The sequence below is a fragment of the Electrona antarctica genome (assembly GCF_951216825.1).
Source record: "Electrona antarctica genome assembly, chromosome: 21".
NCBI classification, from domain to species: Eukaryota; Metazoa; Chordata; class Actinopteri; order Myctophiformes; family Myctophidae; genus Electrona; species Electrona antarctica.
In genome coordinates this window covers 9,627,030-9,648,002 of record NC_136802.1, presented here as the reverse complement: position 1 = coordinate 9,648,002, position 20,973 = coordinate 9,627,030, and the positions used below count along the sequence as shown (strand labels likewise).

At 43.9% G+C, this 20,973-nt stretch overlaps 1 protein-coding gene across 1 annotated transcript in view; it reads right to left on the bottom strand.

The window, feature by feature from the left end:
* LOC306913739 (RAS guanyl-releasing protein 2-like) overlaps positions 1–20,973 on the bottom strand; it is a 68,041-nt gene that overhangs the window by 37,387 nt on the left and 9,681 nt on the right. The window contains exons 2-6 of the mRNA XM_079490552.1: positions 9,134–9,285; positions 8,272–8,374; positions 6,802–6,858; positions 5,458–5,589; positions 3,839–3,989 (exon numbers count right to left, since the gene is read on the bottom strand). Coding sequence (XP_079346678.1) covers positions 3,839–3,989; positions 5,458–5,589; positions 6,802–6,858; positions 8,272–8,374; positions 9,134–9,203 — 513 coding nt within the window. The 5' untranslated portion in view covers positions 9,204–9,285. The remainder of the gene's footprint in view (positions 1–3,838; positions 3,990–5,457; positions 5,590–6,801; positions 6,859–8,271; positions 8,375–9,133; positions 9,286–20,973) is intronic.

Sequence of the window (20,973 nt, the reverse complement as noted above, 5' to 3'; positions counted from 1 at the left end):
ATAAAGTAATCCTGGGCTCTACACTCCCTCTGCAACACCTGGGGAGAGCAACGGACTGACCTCCTTCAATGCATGAGGAGTCCAAGCCGCTTATTTTCACCTGACAGGGGGGGAGTTTCCCTGGTTGGACGTAGCGTGTGGAAGGAACACGTTATTCTGAACAGTTCCTTTCCCCTCCATCAGGCGCCCCGGCTGGCCAGGGGGAGGCAGTATAGAGACCAGGATTACTGCATGTTTTTTGTGAGGGTACCTACCCTATAACCTGACTCCCCTTCCCTCCTCCTACCTTGATCTGGTCTCTCTCAAGCAGAAACGATGAACCCGGAAGCAGCGGGACAAAAATCTGATATCTCCATAATAATTTCGAATTGTAGTCCTGTTAGATTGTGTTTACATTTGCGCTATGGCGCAGATCCAATTCGTCACCAGTCTCGCGTTGATCCCGCCCCTAGCGGCCGCATACGGCCGCATATCGCTCCAATCAGTACATCGTCTCTGCCCGAGAGAGACCAGATGGGAGCAGGAGGAGGAGGAGGAACTCACTGCTGCCACCAGCTGGTGGAGTCAGGTTACCTAACCTAGGGGACACGGGGAGAACATGCAAACTCCACACAGAAAGGCCCTTTCGCCAACCCTGATGCAATTTGTGAAACATTGTGAAAGGAGCCGCACGCACGCACGCGCACACGCACACGCACACACACACACACACACACACACACACACACACACACACACACAGAGCTGTGTTTTTCAATCAGCATAATATGAAGAATTATGATGTTTTGGTACCCTGATTGCAGATTGATGCTAAAGTCAGCCATGCCAGCCCTGACAAAAAATGAGTCATTTTGTATTTTAAAACCAAATGCTTTAAAGCACCAGAGGGCAAATCTTTGAGATCAAGATTTTCTGGAAGATTGAACATTCACCACTTCAAACACTATTTCATCTCAAAATAAATCAAAAAGTAGGCTACGTACAAGCTTACAACAATTGGTCACAGCGTGAGGTGTTGTAAAGCTTGTAGATAGATGGCATGCTTCCATTAGAACAGTGGTTCTCAAAGTGAGGCCCAGGGGTCCTTGAGAGAGTTCCAGGGGGTCCCCAGCTAAATGATAGTTTGGAACCAAATGGACCCTTATGGGTCTGTAACTCTTATGGGTCTGAGAGTGTACAAAAAAATGAACATTGATTTTACAATATAAATCTCAGAGATAGAAATGCCATTAAATGTGGGTCTGTATAGCCTAATTCATGTCAAACTGGGGGTTGAGAACTTAAAGGGGTTGAGAATCACTGCTAGTGCCGTAAAGATCCTCTCTTATGGGGGTCCCTGTCATGTCTCTTCAAATGGGAGTCCGCAGGCTAATTAGTGTCAATTTGGGGGACATGAAAAGGTTTGGGAACCACTGCCATAGAACAGGGGTTCTCAACCCGTGGGTCGCGACCCCTCGGGGGGTCGCCAAATTATTTTAGGGGGTCCCCAAATTATAAAAAAAAAAAAAAAAGATAATTTTTTTCCCAAAAAATTCACGATTTTTCAAAAATAGCAGACCTACAAGCTCGTAGCGCGCCACTCGGTGGCGCGCTATGAGCTTGTAGATCTGCTATTTTTCAATAGCTAAATTATAACAATGCTTAAAACACCAAAAGGGGTTCCCGCCCAAAATGGTTTAAGGTTATTGTAGCAGTCAATTTATATTGGGGGTCGGGAGGGGGCGGGGCGGGGGTCCCGAGACATTGCCAAAGCATTTCCGGGGGTCCCCGGCCAAAAACGTTGAGAACCCCTGCCATAGAAGACGTGCTGGCTTCTATTGAATCCAAGTGACTGAGAGCATTAACTCATGCAGAGACAGATAAACACACATTTAGTGGTTCTCAACCCTTCTAATGTCAAGATGATCAGATCCAGCTGGCCTAGCGGTACGGGCACTTAGGCTCCAATGATCCCCGACGGCCTTTGCTGTGTGTCACACTCCCCAAGTCCCCCTCTCTCTCTCTCTGGCCCTGGCTGGCATAGCGCCGCGGCCCAACCAAAGGAACTCCAGCCGGGGCCGATTGAACCGTGATGTGCCCATAGGGCCATGCAGGCCTGGTGTCGCTGAATCAAAAAGGCCCTGAAGTGAAGCACATGCTTGCCCGGCGTCTGCCAGGGAAGGACTCCAAGCCTCCCTCTTTCTATGTTGTGGTACAGTACAAGTACAGTACAGTACAAGTACATGGTATGTTTTCTGAGGTTGGCTGGTTACAAGGCAACGACACAACACAAGTTATGAAAGTCCCCAGTCCATCTGCCTTGGTCGCTGTTGATAATATGTCTGAGGGCCCGTAGACCATCTGCCTTGGCACTACAATGTCTCTATTGATATGTTTTTAGGGCCTCTTGGTCATCTATCTGCCTTATTGGGGCCTGTCGTTTTCTCTCTCTTGGCCCCTTTGTGTCACTTATAAAGTGCCATTTATTTCATTATGTGAATTTTAGGGAGCATTTGAAATGTATATGATGGGTATAGTAGAGGACATAGTAGAGGACAAGGGAGAGTATACCGTTTCATATCATTTGAGTGGACAAATTACAATCTTTTTTTTTCTCCAAATTAAATAACTTTAGGCAGATTGCAATTTCAATAGTACCTACCCTCCATTGCTATTTCTCTAATTTCTGGCCAAACCGTAATAGCTACGACCCTCTTTGACTGCTCAGTCAGTCCATCCATCCGTCCGTCCGTCCGTCCGTCCGTCCGTCCGTCCGTCGAGTTTTTCTAATTATACTTTAATGTTTTAGTCAGTTTAAATTTGTATAGTGTAACAAATGACAGATACTGCCAGAATGCTGTGTAAAAAAAATACATTTTAAGATGAATTAGCTAAACAGTGAGCAAACATTCCTTATTTTCTTCTTCTTCGTTTTTTAGCTGCATGAGTTCTGGTTTCTCTTTTGCATGCAGAGCAAACCTTGGCCGAGACATCAATTCAAGAAGTGAAAATGAGGGAAAAATTACATTTTCAGAAAGTAAGTGAGAGCGAGTGTCCACCGGGACATGCCGACGAATATAACCATCTGCTAAGCCTCCATACTGAGCGCACCACCATCACAGCAATGTACTGTGGGAAACTTTGGTACTTAAATTCAACAAAAGCTGGCAAATAGTTCAGTGAGTCCCGATAGACTGTTCGAAAAGCTAATGTCGCCAGAAAGGCAAAGCTATTTAGATGATTTTTGAGTTGTTGCTTAGCAACTAAATATTCCAATAAGTAAATGTGGAACTAGCCTCCGCTAGTTCCACATTTACTTTTTTTTTGTGTGTGCCAATTCTTTTCTATTTTCTCACAATTTAGTCATCATACCTCCTGGTGAGGTAGAGGTCTTCACGGGACCAGAATGGACCTGTGAAAATTACAGTGACAACTAAAGTCTCTGTAATGTTTAGTTGTACTATTATTAAAAAACGATCTAAAATAAAGGGATTTAAGATCATTAAAGCAGGGCTATTGCCCGAGTCCAGTGCATTCTTTGTCACACTTTGCCAATAGAAGTCGATGTAGAAGAGCCGCCATTGGACTGGCCCCATGAAGTGAACGGAGTTGTCACAACTCTCTCATCTAAACGGCACTGAAATGTGGAGGAACACTCACAGTTCAACAGCCCTGCCGACAAGACGCCATTAACCAACATGTAGAACACAGCAACGAAGAACCCCGAACATGGCCAGTTGCGTCTGTTGGAATGCCAGTCAGTGAATACTCTAAAAGGCTCCGGTGGCAGCACACCTGTGGCAAGTAGTGTTCAAATAGTTGTCAGATAGCAGTGTTGGTCCACATGGTCTGAACGTACCAGTATCTTGCAGAAGGACTTGTACTCCAGATAAGTGAGGTGTTCCGCCAGCTCACAGGAGTCCAGGTGGTCGAACAGCAGAGACATCTTCCTTTTCTTGGACACGGACGGCACGCGCTGGGTCACCTGGCGTTTCCATTTGTACGATGGCCTATAGGAGGGATGATAAACGTTATTTATGCCCCAGAGTTTTTCAAAATAAAAAGGTACCCAGCAGATGAGGCAGATTTACTCTGAAAAGCCCCGCCTTCCATTTCCCCCCAAAACCGAGAGGTATAATGTTCCATTACTACTTTGCGCCAATAAGTCTGATCTCTCTTTAGAAACGTTAATATTCCAAAACGAGACGCTTGGTTAAGTCAGAAATGAGGACAGAACATCAGCGTTCTGATCAAAACCAACGGAGAGCGCCGTAGATTCAGAGATAATAGCAAGTTGTGTCGGCCCGTAAACAAGGAAGTGAACTGCTGCGCGCATGGAGCGCAAAACATGTCCATGTCTGAGCAAGTCATTTAATTTTAGCAATCCGGTTTTATACCAATAAAAAAGGACCTAAAGACGCCTCCAGAAGTCCTGGGCCTCCTACGGGTGTAATTATGAAGACGTGTGCACAAGATAAAGCAGTGGTTCTCAATCTTTTCTTTTTTTAACTCTAGTCCAAGGGTCTGAAACAAAGTGCCAAAATGTCAACATTCATTTTAATGACACCACATCAAAACATCTAACATATTTTGTTTGTCCACGAATATAACCACTTTCTCTTGTTTTTAAATATTTTCTTTCACATTGTACATTGTTATAATGATCATTATAACAATAACCCACCTATCTCCCTGCAGACTCCCTCCCCAGTCTGGATCCAGAGTTTTAATGACTGTAGAATTATGTGCAGGATAATAATTTACATACATATGTGAGGGACTTAATTTATTTGACTAAATATGAATTGGATTTAACTTAGAAACACTTCCCGTAGGACCAGTGTCTGAAATATTTGTAATTCTCTCCAAAGATAATAAAAGCCATTGATGGTCTGTTTGAGGTGCTGTGGATTAGTTAATTGTTGAAGACTCTGCTGTGAGGGAGTCACAAGGAAATCAGTTTGCACTTTGTAGAAATTATGTTTCCCAGGCTTGTCTTCTTTGAACAGCAAATCAAAAAATAAACCATTAACATAAACCATTTGGTTTATGTTTATGTGCATGCTGTATATGGCCGAAGCTATTAGACTAATAAGTGTCAACTAAATTGCTATCATTTATTACAGTATGTTGCTGTAACTGTAGTGTACTAACTGAAATGTCCTCTATCCACACTTCTGCCTTGGCAGAGAATTAATTGCTTCCCCCAAAAGGCCACTAGTAAGGGTCCCTTAGGACACTATAGGGAACACTGGATCACCAAGAAATGACCTTTATGGGAATAGGAAAGGTCACTGACCTCACATACGGTCATGCAAGGCCTGAGAATGTTGCACATAAAGGGATTTACAGATAGAAGGAGAGACCCCACAAACACAGAGGGCTCATTCATTGGCGGCACGCACGCACGCACGCACGCACGCACGCACGCACGCACGCACGCACGCATCTTGAGAAGAGAATCTATTATTGACTCACACGCTGTCGATATCAATGAGTTGACTCTGGCTCTCGTTGCCCTCTGTGGTCAAGAGGTCTTTGAGGTCTTTGATCTGCTCCGCCAAGTCTGGGTTCAGGTTAAACTCGGCCGGGAACTCTGAGATCCAATATCTGGACCCCAGAGAGAGAGAGAAGGACAGAGAAACCAGCGATCAAAGGGGTGTGGTAAACCAGTGGTTCCCAAACCTGTTCATGTCAAGGACCCCCAAAATGATTCCCATTAGCCTGTGGACCTCAGTTTGCAAATGCAGTTTGAAAGGCATTTCTATCTCTGAGACGCCAATTTGTATTGTAAAATCAATGTTAATTTAACTCTGAGAGTGTACAAATGGAACTAAATGAACCCATTTGGTTCCATTTGTACAAACTATCATTAAGCTGGGGACCCCCTGGAACTGCCTCAAGGACCCCTGGGGGTCCCCGTACCCCACTTTGAGAACCACTGTGGTAAACAACAAATTATGCAAAAAGAGACAGCTGAAGGGAAACAAATGACATGTTTTTGTAATCTGTTTTTTTATTTTTTTTATGACAATTAAGGTGTCTACTAGTTAAGATTTCATCTTGTTGTCCCATGGGGTTAATTTTATACCCTTTCCTACACCCAAACCATAAGATGGAGATAATAGAAAACAGCAACTCTTGAAGTAAACAACATGCACAGACAAAATTAATATGATTATGCTGTTCATGTCCTGAAGTAAATTCAAGATGTTCTTGAATCTTAACCCATTTTGACCTGGGAACGATTCTACAATTGTCTTCTAAATCTTCGAGAAAAAATGTTTTCGAGAGAAAAATGTTTCTATGTCAGTGGTTCTCAAACATATTCATGTCATGGACCCCAAATATATATGACATTGGGTGCCGACCCCCATCTGAAAATATGTTGTTCCAGGGACCCTCCCAGAAGCAAAGATTTGCGTTAAAAACTTGCTCTGTAACAATATATTCAAATATTTCAGGCACATTTTCACAATTTTTCAATAGCTAAAGTATAACATAATTCTTAAAACACCAAAAGGGGTTCCCACCCAAAATGGGTTAATAATAATAACCACTTTGGGTCAAAATCATTCAGAGAAATGTGTTAATTTGTCTTTGTATGCCATTTACTTCAAGAGTTATGGTATTTACTATTATCTCCATCTTATCTTATCTATACTAAAGGGAAAGAGGAATGTCAGAGACAGAGAAAAGACACAAAGGAGATTAAATTCCTAGGAGGAAAGGAATAATAATACAAGGGAAGAGTGAGAGTGAATAGGGGTGCAGAAAGATGAAATAGGGATATTATACTGTACAGAGAAAATGGTTGCTCACTTGACGAGATGACAGATTCTTGTCCGGAGCTCAGCAGTGCAGCTCTCCTCCTGAGATCTGATATCCAGAGTCAAGGAACACAACTAGCACCGTTTGAGATCATTCTGATTCTACAAATGCCTTCTAAAATCATGACAGTGTTATGAAATCCCATGTTTCTATGTCAGTGGTGCTCAATATTTCATGTCAAGGACACCAACAATTATATGTAATATGCCACCTGACCCCCCATCTGAAAATATGTTGTTCCAGGGACCCCCCCACAGAAGCAAAGATTTGAGTTAAAAACGTTAGCTCTGAAATAATATAAAAGATTTGCGCCACATTTTCAAGATTTTTCAAAAATAGCAGATCTACAAGCTCGTAGCGCGGCACTCGGTGCCGCGCTATGAGCTTGTAGATCTGGTATTTTTCAATAGCTTGAAACACCAAAAGGGGTTCCCGCCTAGAATGGGTTAAGCAAACTTTCACTTTTTGAAAGTAGGCAGGCTTTCAAAACGATTACGTACCTAATCGTCTAAATCGCAATTATCTTTCTTTGCATAATCGTCATCATCGTAGCAGAAATAGCAGATCTACAAGCCTACATGTTGCAGCCTGCTCAGGGACTACAGATGAAAAGTATAGCTTCTGGCTAACTCTGGCCCAATTACATGGATGTGAAAACTGACGTGTTGATTAATGTGCATTGTCCCTGTTAAATAAATACAAATAAATAAAGCTTGTAGATCAGCTATTTCCACGATTTGAACTGTTTTTTTGTTTGTTGTTTATTTATTGTTGTTTTATTATATTATGTCAGTAATTTCTTTGTATCTTTAAGTTATTTGTCATAATCTGTTCTGTGGAATGTTTGATATTATTAAGCCTAAAAAGGCACTGGAAAAAATATGGGACATTTACCAGATGGAACAAATTACATATGCCCTGAGGCTTCAACCAAACATATTTAGTAAAAGATTCCTGTACTGCCTCTACTAATGAGGTAGCAGGTTTCGGAATCTCAGGTAACAACTCACCAAATATTGTTGTTGACGCTCTGTTGTTTTTGTCTCGCTACTTGTATTTTATTTCCTTGTTTTATGGTGAATACTTGTAGTATTTTATTTCCTTGTTTTATTGTGAATACTTGTAAATGTATGTGATGTTGTTTGTGTGTATGAGTGTATAATAATATATATATATATATATATATATATATATATATATATATATATATTCTGTATGAAACAGCTGAGGTTATAAAAAAAAAAAAAAAAAAAAAGCAGTTGTAAGAAAAATGTATGCCTTTAATTCTGTGAAGTTGCCTAAACTGAAATAAAAACAAAGTTAAAAAAAAAAAGGCACTGGAAAGGCACATCGGCAAACACACAACTACTGAATAAATGTTAAATAATATACGGCATGCCATGATTGAAGGCCATTCCCTTCCTGATCCATTTCCAGTCAGTAATAATAGGTGAAGGATACTTGAGAACCAGTTTCTTGGCCATGTCTGTGGAGGGGAGGTACCACGGGTGCATCATGAGGAACATGCGCACTGGGGAGGCATCCTTCAAATTTCCCTTTTCATCTGAAACAGAAAAATCCCCCTCGGTCACAACCAGACATTTAGTACACCATGTCCCCTCAACGTCAGCATTGAGTCCCATAGAGCAGGGGTTCCCAAACTTTTCCATGCCAAGGACCCCCAAATTGACACTAATTATCCCGTGGACCCCCCCCCCATTATTAGGCCGCGGACCCCCATTTGAAAAGACATGCCAGGGACCCCCATAAGAGAAGATTTTTACGGCTCTAGCAGTGGTTTTCAACCCATTTTCATTTCAAGGTCCATTATTTATTCTGCATTTGAGCCACGCCACGGACCACCATTTGATGAGGCAAGGCCAAGACTTAGAATATATGGTTGTCGTTGCATAAGATTTTCTCCACAATTCCATGCTGCATTGATGTTTGTCTCCATAGGAGATATATTAACAGGCAAACGTTGATCAAAAATGACAATTATTCTACATTCTCTAATTGTTCAGACTCCTTGTAAATTAATTAACGCAGATGTATCACAATAATTGAACTCTTTAAATTACCCTTATGGGTCCTTATGGGTTCCCCCCCCCCCCAAAGGACCACTGGTGGTCCCCGGACCACTGGTTGAAAACCACTGCCATAGAGCTCAACATCCACTAGAGTAGTCAGTGCCGGACTTTGAAAGATTGCAGTTTTTTGTCTGGAAATGGTCCGCAAAATCAAACGAGTTCCACCTCATATGGCACATCTTTAATAGATTGAATCAAGCATAGAAGGAAAAAGGGTGACTGAAATTACAAACCGAATGCTTGAATGCAGGCCTCCACCAGCTCATCCACCGTGGCTGATTGTTCCGACGATACAGGCTCCATTGTTCCACTGCGCTCTGGTCTCTATTGTGTTGCTGCTTCAGGTCTGTCTCCCTGACACTCTTTCCACCTCAGAGGATCTGCTCTGTGAGAAGACAGAAAGAGAGATGAAAATGAAACGATCAAAGACCCATTAGAGGAGCAGGAGATGTTGGCAAGAATGAGATTCAGAAAACTGCAAGTCACTCTGGATGGCTTACAGTACAGTATATATATAGTCAGCTCCTCGTTCCACTGTGCACATAATGGTTGGACAAAATGGTAGAACCATCAGCAAATAATTATCAGCAATAATAAAAAATAATACACACTATTTGTGTAACTTTAAGCTTATTCCAACTGTATTAAAAAAAAAATCGCAATTGTTTGAAAATAGCCAATCTACAAGAACATCGTGATGTGTTGGTAGCTTGAAGATCGGCTATTTTAGAACATAAAATAAGTGGTTAAACTTATTTCGATGCTATATTGACACATTTTATTGGGGACCCCCTTGGAATCCCCTCAAAGACCCTCTTTGAGAAGCACTGCAGTGTAAGGGTCCGTGAAGGAATATAAAACAGCAGGGAGCCTGACATGTAGGACTCCCTTCATATGCTATTTTTAAAATAATTTGAACTGACCTCACACTAGAGGAAGGCGTACTGTATATGCACCTGCTTTTTGTAATATGTGGTTTTAAGATTCTGATTCTGTTTCTGGGTGTGTGTGTGTTTTTGTATTATATCTTTTTGTACCGTGTGTTTGTCATGTATGTAAAATCATTGCTGTAAATGTTCTTGTTTGTATACAGGGCGCCATTGAAAAAGAGACCTTTCATGGTCTCAATTGGATTCCCCTGAAATAAAGGTTTCAATCAATTTCAATCAACAAGTTACCAGTGGAGAGTTTTAATTAGAAAGTTTTAATTAAAGTAGAAGGACTTTAAACTCTACTCTTTCGGTCACAGTGACTGTTTTGGACCCTTTATGTATATTCAGTATATACAAAACTAGAGTTTTCACGACAACAGCAGGTTTGAAGGCATCAGGAAAATCTCCATCTCTCTGACTGCTAAACTTTAGGCGCGTTGCGCTTCTGAGCTGGTCTAGGGGTCGGGGAGCAGAGGTAGAACATGGGGTAAGTTTGATGCCAGCTATAGGGCTTTATACTAAAGTTCCATTCGCGGTCAGAAGGGAACAAGAAGGATGGAGACCAGGGCTGAGAGTGTGTCTGTGTGGGCTGGGAAGGCCATCCCAGGCCAGCTGTGCGTCATCGTGGTCGTCATCGGGGCTCAGGCTGCGTCCTTGTGACTGTCCTTGTGACTGCCATGTCCTTCCTGGAGCGCACCGTATACTGTTGCTGATGTTGGCTCTTTGTGTCTTCATTCATGGCCGTCGTTGTCCTATTTTAGCAGTTCTTCTGATTGTTCTTCTTCTCCGTGAATATCATAATTGCTCCCCACGCGCACAGTGATTGTTATATTTTGGATGTGCTTTGATTGAGGTTTTTTACTGGTGTGACCGTTGCTTCGGCATGTTTTGATCCAGTATCTGTAAGGGCCCAGGGCTCCAGTGCACTGCTCAAGCATATATTTTTGCATTAACTACGTGAATCCCAGTGTCCACATTCTGGGAGTAACATTAGCCAAAAGAAATAGCTGATGTACAAATTCACAACGTGTCACAATCTGCGGAGATTTGGTGTACACAGAAAAAAAAGTACAGTATAGAGCCAACTCTGGTCCAGAGGGTTTAAGTGGGTAATTTATTCCTGTACCGATCATTCGTGGTGGTCTCCATTTCTTGCTCACACAGATTCATCATTGCAGTGGTCCCCCACTTACCGGTCTACCCATAGATATATATAAACACTAGATGGCTCAAGGCGGAGTTTCTGACGTCGTTCACCCGGCAGCCATCTTACTTCGGGGCTACAGTACAGTATGTTCAATGGCAGCTCAAACAGAAACAGTCATAACTCGCTCAAATCTTGACGGATTTACAAACGGGTTGGTTTATTACAAACGTTGTCAACGTGGCTATGATTCAGGACGCTTATCTGCTTAATTTATGTTTTTTATATGAACGTCGTATAAAATCATATACGTATGCGGACGTCTCTGACGTTTATAACAAACCAAACCGTTTGAAAATCGGTTGAAAATTGAGCAAGTTATGGTCATTTAAGAGTACATGCCCCATAGACACAATGTTATGTGTCCCGAGGTAAGATGGCCGCCACGTAACGACGTCGCTCTCCATTGGCCAACAGCGCGGGTGAGCTATCTAGAGTTTATATATATCTATGGGTCTACCTATCTATGAGCTCACAATGCAGCACAAGCGTTGATCAATCTTCTCTTATGAGGTTTCGTGACCAAATACATATACATTATGGGGTCCTTGACAAGGTAATGTTGGAGAACCCACTGCATTAATGGTTCAAACATACGCTGTAGTTATAGCATCAGGTTAAAACTAACCCATGGCTCCTGACATGCGTGGCAGGTTAAAACTAACCTGTGGCAGGTTAAACCTAACCCGTGGCTTCCTGTGAGGTTAGGTATATAGGGTTGGGTTTTGGGTATAGGGTGTCGGACTAATGCCTGTCGGACTGTTAGTGCGTCGGACCAAACACACACCCCCGTGATGAAAGTGGTCTTAACTTGTGTTGAGTGGACAGGTGTTAGGTGCTGTCCGGCGGGGAAGTGCAGCCTTGGGCATCGTGTCTCTGTCTGCCAGCGAGTGAGCAGTATCATTCGATTCACTTAGCTCAGCTGGCTGTATACTTGTGCTGTCTCGCTTCCACCAATAAGGGAGATGATGGTGTCATCCAATGCTATAGTATATCGTTCTGAGCCCGCTGAGTTTCAACTGGCAGGCCCGGCGCCACAGCAGGGGTGCAAGAGGGGGTCTGGCACCCTCAGTTTCAAATTCATTAGGATTTATGTACATATTGTTTTACTACAGTATATTAAAAAAATCACATTCGTGTGAAGTGAGGGGCGTTCTTATCATCATACCATCATCACATTCCCGGCCAATCACTTTTGGCGTCCTCACTTTTCTGTCCTCAAATTGCCAATCAAATCATCGCTATTGGGTACACACAGACACACAAAGCTGGAAATAGGGGGGCTAGTGCCCCTCCTTCTATGTGACCCCCCTCCCTCCCCCACTGTTCACTGGGCCGATACTATAGGAGACATCCATAACATGCAGTGTTGTTCCGGGCACCTCGTGGCGTAGTAGGTTAAGGCACCATGGGCTCCAATTTTGTCTCCGACTTTACCCGCAGCGCGGCCCGCAATTCAGCCGCTGCCCGGAAATTACGAATATAGGAGCTTTCTCTGTCCCTTAATAGTATTTTCGTCCAGCGTCACCCGCTATATTTTTTGCCGACACCGGTATTTGCGCCTAGAGGTGTGGTCATGGGCGTGTTGGCACGCTTTCCCTAAATTGCTATTTTGGTCACACACATTTGGGAAAGCGACAGTGGAGTTTAAAACCACCCGTAACTTATACCCGTAAGCCGTGTCAAATTAGTTTGGTAGAGCGACGCGGGCTGCGTGCCTGCATGGAGATGTCCTTGGAGTAAGGCATGCGTCAGCTCTCCTTATTCTCTTTGTAATTTTCCTATAATCAGCAGAAGTGAGTGCCTTCCTTGTGTCCATTGTGTTTATAATTGTATAGTCAAAGACTATGCGCGATTCCACGCATGCATTTGTTCGTTCAGTTTCATCATCCCATATCGCAGCAAATGGCGTTTAATCCAATTGACCGACCTTTCCTTTCCGCTTGATACCGTTTCGTAGAGACGGCCTACACGCTATATACCAAATGAAAGCCCGAATTTCGTAGTTTACATAGTACTTTGAATTTTAAAAAATGAGCAAGATTTGAGCGAGTTGTGACTCAATGAAAAGACGAGTGTTCTTGGCTCTGTGGGGGGTGGAGGAAAAAAAATAACGAAACGAGGAGGGGGGGGGGGGGGGGGACTGGGGCAGCAACGCAACACTCTTCCATGGGCTATAGAACGTAAGGCTATGAAGCAATATAGCACTAACGGGCAACGGATAAGGGATCTATTAAAGGCAATGGCACGTGGACTGGTGATTGGTTAAATATGATTTAATTATTGTAACGCCCAAACGACACCTATGCATAATATAACGGGTAACGGAGGAGTTTAAGGGATTTAGACAGGTAACCAAAATACCAACTTTAGTGGGGGAACACCCTTTCCCCACTCCTAAACCCCCAAATAGTGGCTTTAGAAAGATGAGACAAAATTGGAGACCCATAAGTATAGGGCTCTATTACAGCTCGACAATACAGCTTCAATTCCCAAGCCTGACGACAGTGGCGTGCACAGACATTTAGAGGGGCAGGTGCTCAAGTTAAAAAAGGGCACCTTGTGCAGCACGTGGAACCGGCCGGTTGCCTTAATCTATTTTGGGCGGGAACCCCTTTTGGTGTTAGCATTATGTTATGCTTTAGCTATTCAAAAATAGCAGATCTACAAGCTCATAGCTTGTAGATCTGCTATTTTTGAAAAATAAAAATAAAACGTTTTTTTTTTTTCGTTTTTTTTTTCAAAAGGGCACATTGCCAAAAGGGCAGGGGGTGCTCTAGCACCCCCTAGTGTCTATCTGTGCACGCCACTGCCCGACGACCTTTGCTGCGTGTCACTCCCTGTGTCACACGCTCCCCGTTTCCTGTCATTCTCAACTATACTGTCCAATAAAGGAAAAAGTTAAACAAAAAAACCTAAATAAAAACAACATCTTTAAAAACCCAAGGCAGAGTTCTATAACCACAGAGTTTCAAGTACAGTGATCTTGTGTAATACTTCAGGGCAGAGGCTGATGATTGCAGATTCAGAATTTAGAAGAGCCATTTGTAGCTGTACAGTGTACAGATTCAGTCGGAACATCTTAAAAATCCTGATGATCCATTTCTTCAATCAATCACTGTTCATAGGTTAAGGAGCAGATCAGGAAGAAATAGTTGAAATGTAGAGCAAAGCCTATAGAGGGTACTATTGTATGTGCGTGACATCATCATCACAGCCGGAAGCTATGTGGGAACGCCTACTGAGTGGCAAAAAACCACCTTGTGGCCTTGACAGTCCATATATCCAAATATTGATTGCATTAAACAACGTTAAACTCACTTTGCCAGTCGATTTGACCCTCACTTTATGCATGCGCATTCTATACTATAAGGCAGGCAATATATTTCCACTCTGAGTTTGCCTTCGATAATGACTGAATTGTAATTTTAGATTGTGTGCATGCACGTGTGTGTGTGCGTGCGCGTGTGCGTGCGTGTGTGCGTGGGGGGGGAGAGACCTGGATATTCTATCTTAGGCTTCTTCCTTCCCGTGGAGAGTCAGCATGAGGACTGTTTACCTCCGGGGCAGCACACCTGTTCTAATTTATTGATTATCACGAACCACAGCTGGTGCATGACTACTTGAGGGTGTTATCAATTGGCACTCCACTGTGATATAAAGGGCCTTTGCAACAGAGAGAGAGAGGGAGAGAGAGAGATAGAGGGAGAGGGAGAGGGAGAGAGGGAGAGAGAGGCACCATGCAGTACCTGGTGGTGGATGACCTCAACGATACTGTAGACAGAGATATGAGTTGATTAAAGGCTTCTAGTGAGGGAGGTTAGCAAAAAAATGTGGACACGGCTGACAAAAGCACTATTTTTTTTCCACATGCTCTCCATCACCATACGTTTCATTTTGGAAGTGGGGCCAAAACTAGGGGGTTTTCATGATTCTGAATACATTGCAAGCATTAGTTTTGCATGGAAAAACAATCCCTGGGCTAAAAACAGCCATAGCCGTCATCACAAATGTGACGAGGTCATCACATATGGCAGACTTTTGCCCAAGGAGTGTTTTTTGTGCAAAACTAATGCATGGAATGGATTCAGAAAACCCCCTAGTTTGACATGTCACATGCTACTTAAAGCATAATTGAAATTTAAAAAATGTTGCCTTATAGGTTGTTAATGGTGTGTTCACATATAACTGGCGATGACTGCATGGCATGGCTCCTTCGCTATTCTTCGAAAGGAAGAATTATTCATACCTCAAATACCGCACTCTTCAAAGTGCTAACTGGTGCAGCTTATCTTAAGACACGTATGAGCAGTATGTTTGGACATGCGTCACCTTACTTTTACTTTACTTACTGAGACTTTGGAAGTAAGTGGGGCTACCATGGCAACCACAGCTACTGTATATGCCCAGCTTCCACACACACACACACACACACACACACACACACACACACACACACACACACACACACACACACACACACACACACACACACACACACACACACACACACACACACACACACACACACACACACACACACACACACACAATAAACGTTTCACCTATAAATACAAAGACGGGTTGTGTAATTACAAAGCCTACTTTCCTTAGTGGACGCACTCTGAGCCCCCCACCACACGTATAAAATGCACTTTTTGGCCAGAAAGGGATTTTATTTTCACCGGGAAAAAAATGCTTTTAGTTACTCCACTTAATTCCTTTCTGGACAAAAAGTGCATTTTATACGTGTCGGTCAGTAGGCTTTCTAATAACACAAGCCACCTTTGTATTGGTGAGTAGATGAAACGTTCTTTGTATTTCCACAGCAGCTGCAGGTCTGCGTCAAGGGGCCAGTGAGGCCTTCCAACGTTGAAGCACTGGGCCCTAGCGGTAAGAGGAGGGACTGCAGGCGGACCCGTGGAAGTATGACGAGGAAAACCGTGCAGCTGGGCTTTAACGTTGAGCGCGTTTGCACTTCCGCATTTTGGGCACCAAATTTTGGTGCCCAAATCGAAAAAAGGCAGAAGTAGACGGTCCTTCCGGGTGCTTCAAAACGCCACTGAGCAACTTCCACTGACATGAATAGCAGAGGGGGGCGGAGCTTCACGCCAGATCAGTCTCTATCCTTTTATATACTCTATGGTCTGCGTTTCATGCGAGCCATGCAGGAAGAGAAGAGTAGCAGAGCTCTAATGAAGGCATTAGAGCTCTGGATCAGAGCAAACTCTAATCATGCACAGCTGATTAGAGAAGTGCATGCTTCAGCCCTTGCGGTTCTGCCCCATGCATGGAGCAATGCATTGATTGGTGAAATGGACTGAGTGGCTGGATGGTAACCGCAAGGTTGCCAGTTCGAACCCGGGCTCCCCCAGAGGTATTGTCGAAGTGTCCTTGAGCAAGACACTGAACCCCTAAATGGTGCATTTATATAAATGGTGCATTTATATAGCGCCTTTATCCAAGGCGCTTTACATAGATTGTGCATTACATTCACCCATTCACACACACACATTGTGGCGGAAGCCATGCAAGGTACCAACCAGCACATCGGGAGCAATTTGGGGTTCAGTGTCTTGCCCAAGGACACTCCGGCTCCTCGCCAGGAGGAGCCGGGATTCGAACCGCCGACCCATGGATCATTGGACGACCTGCTCTACCTCTTGAGCCACAGTCGCCACCCCTAATTGCTCCTGATGTGCAGGTTGGTGCCTTGCATGGTTTCCTCCACCATCGGTGTGTGAATGTGTGTGTGAGTGGGTGAATGTAATGCACAATCTATGTGAAGCGCCTTGGATAAAGGCGCTGTATAAATGCACCATTTACCATTTATTTACCATTGGTTTGATGATCTAGTACTAGTGAGTGACAAATCGGGAGATATTTAGGGCAGGTTTCATTGGCAATCAATGTTCATTTTGCTGACGTGCCCCAAAAAAAGACGACGCCGGGCGGGGGTTTACACCTTAGTAAGAGCATTCGCACGCTTAAGCCAACAAAATGCACATTAACCCTCAATGCTGCTGCATCCAATTATGGATTTTAAATGTGGTCGATTGAGTGTGGGAAGAGTGTAAAAGTGTGCGTGCGTGCGTGCTTTTGCATCTGTTCCATGCTGATGTGCTCCACTGTGCTTGTTCGACTGAAGTAGGGGTGCCTCTCTTGTGCATCTGTTCCATGCTGATGTGCTCCACTGTGCTTGTTCCACTGAAGTAGGGGTGCCTCTCTTGCTACAAAAAGGTCTCTCTGTGTCAATGTGAATTCATGTGAATGGGTGAAGGCACTGCAGCAGAATTTGTTTGTGTGTGTGTGTGTGTGTGTGTGTGTGTGTGTGTGTGTCATAATGAAGCTTTTTTACGCTTTTCTGGATACACTGCAGAGTGGTGGGTGGACACACTCAATTACAGGCTATACACAAGCTGCTTCAGACACACAAACATACACACACGCATGGTCGCACGCACGCGCATGCACAGACACAGACACAGACACAGACACAGACACACACACACACACACACACACACACACACACACAGTTCCGCAGTGGAGAAAAGAGAGGAAAGATCAAGGGAGCTAAGCATCAGATGGCCATAACAAAGAGAGAGAGAGAGAGAGAGAGAGAGAGAGAGAGAGAGAGAGACACAGAGAGAGAGAGAGAGAGAGAGAGAGGGGGGGGAGAGAGATAGAGACACAGAGAGAGAGAGAGAGAGAGAGAGAGAGAGAGAGAGAGAGGAGGGGGGGAGACACAGAGAGAGAGAGAGAGGGGGGGGGGGAGAGAGAGACACACAGAGAGAGAGAGAGAGAGAGAGAGAGAGAGAGAGACAGAGAGAGAGAGAGAGAGAGGCACACAGAGAGACAGAAAGAGGAAGAGAGAAACACACACACACAATTTGTGTTTTGTTTGTTTTTAAATCAAAGGTATTAAAATAAATTAAAATACTTTCACGATTTTTCCACTAAATCTAACTATAAATGCACCAAGTCTCTGTGTGTACATCTGTAATCCACGTAACTCAACCACCGACTTCAAATTAGACACACGAGCTCACAGGGTCCCACGAAATCTGGCAATAAATAACAGATAATACCACAACTGAAGCGTTGTGTGTGGTCGTGGTGGTGTGGGGAACGTTGTTCCAGACGGTCCAGACAGGTATGTGCATAGCGCATAGCGCATAGCGGCCTGACCTAAGGTTTCTGAAAACCTTCAAATTTTGATTCATTATTTTTTTAAATAGTTATGTTTTTTCAAAAATAGCAGACCTACAAGTTCATAGCGCGCCACTCGGTGGCGCGCTATGAGCTTGTAGATCTGCTATTTTTCAATAGCTAAATTATAACAATAGCTGATGAGACACAGAGAGAGCGCCAGGCATTAAGGGTAGAACAACGTATAGGTTGCACCAGGCATCAATGGGTTAATGACCTGCTGTCAGGCAGGAAGTCCGAGCCCACTGTGTCGCTGTCCATGGTGCTGCACTGAGTGGCTGTATATCTCTGTCTGTATCTCTGTGTCTCTAACACCCTGAAGGAGGCATTTTGTGCCGAATCGTTGGTCATCTTAACACATTGAGAGCCCACGCAATACTGCCCAAAATCACTTTCACCTAGAAAATCCATTCACATTTTTGAGTGGTGTAAACCACTCCTACAACTGGCTTTTGTGTGCATTAAAAAATGAGCATGGTTGCTATGTTCAAAATAATTTCTGACGTAATTAAATCACACCCGGGTGAACTGGATGACCGTAGCAACCATGGTCATTTTCTCTGCACAAAAAAAGCCAGTTGTGAAATCACATCCAGGTGTGATTTCATTACGTCAGATCAGAGCTGATCAGGCTATATAATACCTTACCTTATATAATACCTCACATCGGACAAAAACTCCAGCTGAATCAACTTCATGGTCACAAATCATCACATCAGAAGACGAGTCTACCTAGCCAAAGATCTTTAACGTCAGACATTACGTCAGACCACAGCTGATCATGCTATATAAAACCTTACACCACTCAGTTCACACGGGTGTGATTTTTATTTATAATTCAGCTGACTGTGGAGACACATGCTGGAACGTTTTACTTTTAAATGTTTTATAGTTTCTGAGTTATTTAATTTAAACGCCAAATGCATTCTCAATGGCGAAAACACAAACTTTGGCACCATGTGTTAAAAAAAAAAAAAACTATATACGAGTTGTTGGGACCTCTCCTCTTTTCTGACGCAGACAGACAGACAGACAGACAGACAGACAGACAGACAGACAGACAGACAGACAGACAGACAGACAGACAGACAGACAGACTAAACAGTCTGTGATGGCTGTATAGCCCAGTGGTTTCCAACCCTTCACAGTCTGTGATGGCTGTATAGCCCAGTGGTTCAGTCTGTGATGGCTGTATAGCCCAGTGGTTCAGTCTGTGATGGCTGTATAGCCCAGTGGTTCAGTCTGTGATGGCTGTATAGCCCAGTGGTTTCCAACCCTTCACAGTCTGTGATGGCTGTATAGCCCAGTGGTTTCCAACCCTTCACAGTCTGTGATGGCTGTATAGCCCAGTGGTTTCCAACCCTTCACAGTCTGTGATGGCTGTATAGCCCAGTGGTTTCCAACCCTTCACAGTCTGTGATGGCTGTACAGCCCAGTGGTTTCCAACCCTTCACAGTCTGTGATGGCTGTATAGCCCAGTGGTTTCCAACCCTTCACAGTCTGTGATGGCTGTACAGCCCAGTGGTTTCCAACCCTTCACAGTCTGTGATGGCTGTATAGCCCAGTGGTTTCCAACCCTTCACAGTCTGTGATGGCTGTATAGCCCAGTGGTTTCCAGTCTGTGATGGCTGTATAGCCCAGTGGTTTAGCCCAGTCTGTGATGGCTGTATAGCCCAGTGGTTTCAGTCTGTGATGGCTGTATAGCCCAGTGGTTTCAGTCTGTGATGGCTGTATAGCCCAGTGGTTTAGCCCAGTCTGTGATGGCTGTATAGCCCAGTGGTTTCCAGTCTGTGATGGCTGTATAGCCCAGTGGTTTAGCCCAGTCTGTGATGGCTGTATAGCCCAGTGGTTTCCAGTCTGTGATGGCTGTATAGCCCAGTGGTTTCCAACAGTCTGTGATGGCTGTATAGCCCAGAGGTTTAGCCCAGTCTGTGATGGCTGTATAGCCCAGTGGTTTCCAGTCTGTGATGGCTGTATAGCCCAGTGGTTTCCAGTCTGTGATGCTGTACAGCCCAGTGGTTTCCAACCCTTCTCATATCAAGGTCCATTGTTTCTTTGGCATTTGAGCCACGGAATCCACCATTTGATGACATTTAGCTGCTCAGATCCAAAATATTCTGTTGTGTCATTGGCTAAGATTTTGTCCACAATTCCGTGCTGCATTGATGTTGGTACCATTAGGAGAGACTTGTTGTAAGTTAAGTAATGCAGATGTTTAACAACAATTTAACTCTTGAGCGTAAAATTAAACCAAATGGACCGTTACGGGTCCATAATGGTTTCATTTTACACTCTCAAGAGTTCAAGATCTATAAAGGGTCCATTTGGATACCATCATTTAGCTGGGGACCACCTGGAACCCCCTCAAGGACCACTGGTGGTCCCTGGACCACTGGTTGAAAACCACTGCAGTAGCCTGTAGCAGCCCCCCCCCCCCCCCGGGACGGAAGATTGGCCACTTGAGGAAAAGAGTTATTATATGCGCGTGTGTTTATATGCGTGTGTGTGTGTGTGTGTGTGTGTGTGTGTGTGTGTGTGTGTGTGTGTGTGTGTGTGTGTGTGTGTGTGTGTGTGTGTGTGTGTGTGTGTGGTCTGCACTCTGCAGTCTGCACACAACAGAAAAGAGGCCTGTTTTTTATTCTGCTGCATGCAATTTGCACAAGGTTCACATAAGAAGACGTTCCTTCCAAGCCCATGCTTTGCCATGCTCTTCTTCTCAAAGTGGA